This window comes from Phascolarctos cinereus, unplaced genomic scaffold (genome assembly GCF_003287225.1).
Source record: "Phascolarctos cinereus isolate Bilbo 61053 unplaced genomic scaffold, phaCin_HiC Scaffold_3;HRSCAF=262, whole genome shotgun sequence".
Taxonomy (NCBI): Eukaryota; Metazoa; Chordata; class Mammalia; order Diprotodontia; family Phascolarctidae; genus Phascolarctos; species Phascolarctos cinereus.
This window is the reverse complement of record NW_027555736.1, coordinates 259076190-259083650: the sequence shown is the minus strand read 5'-3', so window position 1 is coordinate 259083650 and position 7461 is coordinate 259076190. Positions and strand designations below refer to the sequence as shown.

The following is a 7461-nucleotide window of genomic DNA, read 5'->3' as shown; positions in this document are numbered from 1 at the left end:
GCCATGACATTATGAAGATCAGAATTATGTATTTTCTTTCTTTCATGGGAATTCTCCACAAAGGTACAAAAGCAATCCGTATTTCTGAAGATTAAGCACAGATGATACTGAAAATGAGTATTGCAAAAGAAAAGTATGCCATAACATAGAAAATACAGAAAGGTAACAAGAGATTAGACATTGCTTTCTTCACTGATAAAATGGTGAGAAACAATGTTCAAAAGATTCTAAATTTCTTGTATGAAAAGTATTTAACATTTTAAATATTTAAACATGCTTGATATTATAGGTGACTACATTTACTCAATGAATATAAATTTTTTTCAAGATCTGCCTCAATTGTAGGGAGGAGAGAAAGCATAAATGAATAAAACTCCAAGATCCACAAGCAAAGGTAAAGAAAAAGCTCATGTTTTCACCACTATAATCTGCCAGGGGAATATATTTTTTTTGAGGGAAAAAAATTCAACTTTTCTCCAATGATTTTTTTAACTAAAAAAAAAATAATTACCTATTAGGAAACCCACGGTTAAAGATTCCAACTGGTATCCAATATAAACAAAGAAAATATAAGCTTCCTAAGCCTCTTCATGGAAGAGGAGCTTATAAGAAGCAAGTAGTAGGATTTACAATTAAGGTTTATAAACAGAAAAACTCAATTATGAAACAATGACAATTTACTTTAACTGAAATAGCCTACCAAGTAACTGTATTTTACAGGTTAAAAAAATCATAAAAATTAATTTTAGAGAAATGGTTAAAATATTCTTTAATGGCACGATTTCCAATCAATATGTTTCTCCACTGTAACTTTTAATAGCTTTTGGGAAACTATAACAAGATGGAATTATTTGAACAGTACCTGGGATAATCACCATAGATATACACTAAATAACAAATAAATTTGTGGCCAATTTTATAGTTGCTCAAATAAGGATGCAAAAATGTTACCCAGTAACTGACAGTTAAATCAAACCTGAACTACACATACTGTGTGTTACTTGAGTATGTACAGGTACATCCCATGAACACATGCAGAGCTATAGAAACAAGTACAGTCCTATAAAATCAAAACTGTAGTGTTTACCAATATACATAATCCTCTCAGATTAAAAAGAAAAGAAGCTTATGATGGTCAGAAGATCTCATTTAAAGATAAAATACAATAAGCAACCTGATCTTTCTCACGTATGGAACGCCAAAACATCAAAAAAGCTTAACTTCATGTGACTTTCTTGATATGGAACAAAACAAAATAAAACAAATCTCTTCCATAGTTGGATGAATGTCTTCCTTTCACTGTAATCAAATCAAATGGACATTATAGTCTTTCACTCTTTTTTAGGTAAAAAGAAGGCTTTGCATTCCAACTACCAAGAAAAACTCTACATCAGTTCAGGGTAAGTGTCAAACCACACACAGAGAAATGCTTTCAAGTACCTTATGAATGATTCAGCCAGTTGTTTGAGATATGTTTGTTTTTCCTGAGAATTGAATGGGACCCAAGAAAATAAACAGGCAAAGGAAATGACCCGAGTTCATGGGAATTTCTAAACTTGAAAGAGAACTGCTTCAGCATTGTTAGGATCTCATTAATAGCTTTTTACAGCAAAGCTTTCTTAATGAATCATATGCTAGTAGGCAATATGGTTTTATTATTATTTTTTGAACCTTCAAATAATTGGTTTCCTTCATATAAATTTATGGAAAGGCCAAAACAGAAAATATGACTGACACTTATATGTGTGAATATATATACACAAACACACATACATATACATATACACATACACATATGTATGTATGTATGTATGTATGTATGTATATATGCATTAAAACACACAAAGATAATCAGAGATGTCTTCACACAGTACTATTCCTGAGGGATGGATAAAATAGGGATGATATGGAAGGTGAGGCAGATAGCTTCTTTTCTGTCAATCACCTTTTAAATATCTCATTCTCATGTGACGTATTTACAAGAATGGAATGGGGAGAGTGTTGATCCCATGGCTATTTTTTTGTAAACTATGAGGGTGCAACATACACCAGTATAATTTTCAGACCTCAAACAGGTTACAAATCAGAATGTGAATTGGTCTTGAAGAAAGAAATTTGGCTGCAATCTATTTTATAATTTATGTAATCTAGTTCAAGGCACTTAAAAAAACCTTGGTGCCTCAGTTTACTCATCTGCAAAATGTGAACAATATTAATTTATTTACTTCTGAGAACTACTGTGAGGATTACTGAATGGTTTTTAAAGTGCTTTGAGCTCCTCAGATGAAAAGCACTTTGGAAAATGTTTACCTTAAGGAAAACTCTTCTAGCGCCTTAATAACTGTAATCCAAATCTGTTATCTTAAATTTTGATATTACCTAAATATCTGGAAAATATATTTTAGTAGAATTTCATATATTCACTTAATTTTGGGAGATATGAATTTTTTTACTTATAGCTTTTAACGAATTATCTTTTAAAAGTTCTCTTATGCTGCATATATGCCTTAAATAATCACAGAGTTTTACAGGGAAAAAGAACTGAACTAGAATATTATTTGTGTGAAACTACAGTTTTTTTAATGAAAAAAATAATGAAAATTTTTCATACTGTCTATATTCAAGTGAAGAGTACAAAGATTTTTTTCTGAAAAAAAAAAACACTGTAGAAAAGAAATATGCTTCTTATTATGCCCAGTGAAGTTTTTTTTTAACGTAATGCTTCAAACATTTGAATAATTAGAGGTAATAAATTATAAATCCAGTAGTTAGCCATTTGTTTGTTTTTTAAACATTAGTTATCTAAGTTAAATTCAACAAAATCTAAATTTGTAGTTAGAATGGCCTCAATGTTACTGTGGAAAATGTAGTTTTTAATTTAAAACACAGCCTTTTTTTATTCTTACATAAAATAAACTTTTAGGTGCATGTATTTAGTTAACTAATTGGATTCCATTGGATAATGAATCTTTATACTAAAATTAACTTAACAGTTTTATCATTGTTACCACACAGCTCTCAAGTCTTCCTTAGTAAACATTCCTGTGTGATACCATATAGAGTGGTATCTGAAAATTTGAAATTAACTCATGTAGGTTAGGACTGAATATTTTTTTGAAAATAAAAATAAGGTGCTTTTAAATACAAATATTTCTTGCCCCATTAAAATTGAAACATACGTAAACCTGAAACCTCTGTGTCTTAAACATACTGAATTTTAACAAGCATCAATTCTGTGCCATTAAAGTTCCTTCAGAAGTTCAGATTGGATCTAACTTTGGCTTTGCATCATTGTCTTGTTCATGTTTGTACATGAAAGTTAAAAGAAAGAGGGCAATATCCAAGGATGACCAATATGCAGTATGTGATGTCACAGCTGACCAGTATCGGCTTTCCACAAGGCCTTCTCTGAGTTCAAAATCAATCCTGTGGTCCAGTTCCACTAGGAAAAAAAAAATAAGAGTCAGAATTTTATTAAATAGATCTCTGTAGAATTTACTAAATTACTGAAGATTAAAAAAAAGTTAAATGAAGTGGATCTTCAAACTTTTAATTTGAGGTTTCTATATTTCTTTCCCCCTAATATACCCAAATAAAAACCATATAAACAAAAAATTTCATACTACTAAAATGAGAGAGGTACTTTTTCTTAAGTCAAGAGAAAATGATGATAGAGGAGAATGCAACAAAAACTACTGCTAATTCATTTGAAATGAATAATGGATGAAATGGTGAAATAAATATGAGAACAGTAATGAGGCTCAAAAGGAAACTTTATTCTTTCTTTATTCTATTTGTCAGCTGATTGTTTTATTGCCCAGGCCAATTTCTAACTTCCAAAGTTCTCTTTAATTCTAACTTTGACAGACACTTAACAAACTTCAAGAGAATTCAGTTAGTCTTATTTTATTATACTTGTAAGCTCCTTGAGAGTAGGAGGACTATTTTATTTTTTGTCTTTTTGTCACCAAGGCCTAGTACAATACCTGGCACACAGTAGGCACTTAATAAGTGCTTACACATTGGTTTAATAAAACTTAAGGGAGAGGAAACTTGGCCAATGGAATTTTGGTCTTTAGTACCTCTTTATGATTTGTATGATACAGAGATTGACACTAACAAAAACTTAGACCATTCAGTCAATTCAATTTTATTTTTGATTTAGAGCTGTAAACGATATAAAAAAAAAAACCAAACCAAAAACAAAGTGGTGGAATTTAGGAAGGAGAAGTGTGAAATTTGGAGAAAAGCATGAGCTTTGCTTCATATTGGAAATTTATTAGTACATCTGAGAAAGTAAAATTTACGTAGGTGCTAAGTTATAGCCTAGTCATCATAAATTAAATCTTTGTTTCCAAACTCAGTGAAAAGTTTTGGAGAGATATGTGACATAAGTGTAATGAATGATTTATCTAATATAGTATATTTTATGATGTGATTAAACCACCTTGCAATTTTACAACATTGTATCTTTTGGTTCTATTCAGCTATGGGAGCTGGGAAGGCCATATGACTCATCAATTCACAGGTCAGTAGCCTGAAAAGCAGAAAATATTACTGCTGCCTTTAAAGATGACATAAACATCAACACAAAACAGCAGCATTTTTCCAGATGATATCTGTAGGTGCTTTTAAAAAAACAAAACAAAACAAAACTGGTCAAGTACTTTGAGGCTATGTCTATTTATCTTTAAATCTATGATTTGCTTCTGCCTAAGTGAAAAACAAAAAACTCAAGGTGTAATAGCTACAGTTTAAACAGTATACATCCACATATAGGAATGTGAGGTTCTGTGAAGCCAGTTTTTCCTCAATATTTGTCATTTTTTTGGAGATCACTAAGTATGCTTTATGAAAACAGAGGGGAAGGTTCAAAAGAAAATAGGAGAATAGACAATCTGTGCACCCCAAACTTATTGATAAAAACAAGGCTAGACAAAGTGCACCACTGGGGCAAATGAAGGAAACAAAAGATGGAATGGGAACGCTAGAGATATAGGATATTCATCAGTGAAATCTTGGTAAGGCAAAAACATTGCTCTAGAATTCTCATTTTCAAATCTCACTTGTACAATGTATCTTTCAGATTCCCTAAACTTCGGGTTCAAGTACTTCATTTTACTGTCAATGAAAGGGAATTTTTTTTGCCCCTGCTTCATTAAGTTTTATTTAACTTGACCTTGCTCTTACAACCTTTCTTGTGTAACCATGCTGCCTCGCTCTAATGATCATTTTCTTCAGTTTTCTTCAAATCATTGCTAGTGTTTTTCTAGGCTGTCCTCACCAAAGGAGAAATCAGAGTTAGGCAACTGGACTGGATATGTTTGCACCTAGAGAACTATTTCTTGATGTTCAGCACCATTATTAAAAAGTACAGTCCTAGTATGCGCTGGTGGCCAATCAATCAATCAATATTTATTAATTGCTTACTATATGCCAAACACTGTGCTAAGCACAGGGGACACAAACAAACAAGACAAAAAAACAGAAACAAAAACAGTCACTGTCCTCAAGGAGCTTACAATCAAATGGGAAAGTCACAACAGGAAACTGAAAAGGGGGAGTTAGGGCAAGATGAGATTTTACCTAGTGAGTTGGCAAAGTGGGAAGTCAGAAAAGCCCCAAGCTAGTACAGCCAGGTGAAAAATGAGATGTCCGAGTTGAGCTCTCTTCTCAGCCAAAGTATGGGGTAGGGGTGAGGGGTAGGGGCCTTGGCTTGAAGATATTAGAATGGATATGAAATGGGGTCCCTGAACTTACAACGTAGTGCCTATAAGCCTTGAGGTACATCACATAGCTTGGCTTTTTGCTCCAAAGTTCTGTGGCTACAATAGTATAATTTGAGACACAGAGAGCTAGGAGACAGCTAAGTGGTGCAGTGTATAGAACACTGGGACTGCAGTCAGAAAGACACAAGTTCAAATCCTGCCTCAGACACTAATTGTGTTGTAACATTATTTACAAGGCACAGAAGTTTGTCTTGGTTTCCTCAGCTGTGAAATAGGGATAATAATAGTACCTATCTCACAGGGTCGTGAGGATCAAATGAGATTAATATTTGTAGAGTGCTTGGTACAGTGCCTGGCACGTAGCAGAAGCTAAATGATTATTATTATTATTATTACTGTTATTGTTGTTATTAAGAATGGATTAATGATCTGAAAGGGCAGCTAGGTGGCTTGGCAGACAGGAGTACTGGGCCAGAATCAGGAAGACAACTTCAAATCTGGCTTTAGACATTTAGTAGCTTTGTGACCCTGGGCAAGTCACTTTACCTTGTTTGCCTCAGTTTCCTCATCTGTAAAATGAGCTAGAGAAGGAAATGGCAAACCACTTCAGCATCTTTGCCAAGAAAACCCCAGAGTCATGAAGAGTTGGACATGACTGGAAATGCTTGAACAACAACAATGATCTCAAGTTGGCAGAGAGGTTTCTTAAAGGAAAACATCCGAGTTGACTATTCAGAATCACAAACAATTCACTTGAGCTGCTTCAAATTATGTGTACATTTGTGTGTGTGTGCAGCACATACACACACACACACACACATTTTTACCACTCTGGCAATTGTTTTGTCTTAAAAAAGAAAGTTCTCTTACTACTACATTGTACATTATGTTCTATCAGTAGAAAAAGTTGAGAAATATTGTTCGTATATTACCAGAATAAGATATGCTTTAAATATTTAATATCTGCCAAAGGAAGTTTAGCATATTTTAAGTGTAAGATTATCTTAATTCAGTTCACTTAACGTATTTGATGACTCATAGCATTTATAATGGGAAATATATTTTCTGGGGTAAAATTCTCATCTGATTAATTAGCCATGAAAATGGATCAGCAAAATTGGATTACTTCTTATGCAAGGTATCTATCTAGTACTTTTTTTACTGGCAGACCCTCTATTTGTTCCTCACCTGTTTTTTTTTTTGGGGGGGGTGCTAGACAATGGGGATAAGTGACTTGCCCAAGGTCACACAGCTAGTAAGTGTTATGTGTCTGTGGCCAGATCTGAACTCAGGTCCTCCTGAATCCAGGGCTGGTGCTCTATCCACTGTGCCACTTAGCTGCCCCGCTCACCTGATTTTTAAAATCCCTAGCTTCCCTTAAGACTCAGTTCAAGAGCTAATTTCTGCAAGAAATATTTCCAGAGGCTATTGCTTTCTCCCTTGCCTTCTCCCAAGATTGTCCTGTATTTGTGCTGTATATACTTACATACATGCATGCTGTTTCCCTCTTCTAAACTATTTAACAGGAGGGGTTTGTTTTGTATTTCCAGCATGTGGCATAAGTAGCACTTATACTGATGCTTGAACTGACAAAATGCAGATATGATAAGGAATTTATAGTCTATTAGTGGAAATGACATGTACACACATAGGTATATACAGAATAATTACAAAATAAATACAAGGTAGTTTAGAGTTGCAGTTAAAGGGATTGGTAAAATGCTTGAAAGTC

General features: G+C 33.5%; 1 protein-coding gene across 4 annotated transcripts in view; it reads right to left on the bottom strand.

The window, feature by feature from the left end:
* Window positions 1–743: 743 nt before the first annotated feature.
* Window positions 744–7461, bottom strand: part of DDHD1 (DDHD domain containing 1) — a 124947-nt gene continuing 118229 nt past the window's right edge. For all 4 annotated transcript variants that reach the window (XM_020974832.2, XM_020974834.2, XM_020974833.2 and 1 more), the window contains one exon: window positions 744–3442. In XM_020974832.2, the coding sequence (XP_020830491.1) occupies window positions 3261–3442 (182 nt within the window). In that variant the 3' untranslated portion in view covers window positions 744–3260. The remainder of the gene's footprint in view (window positions 3443–7461) is intronic.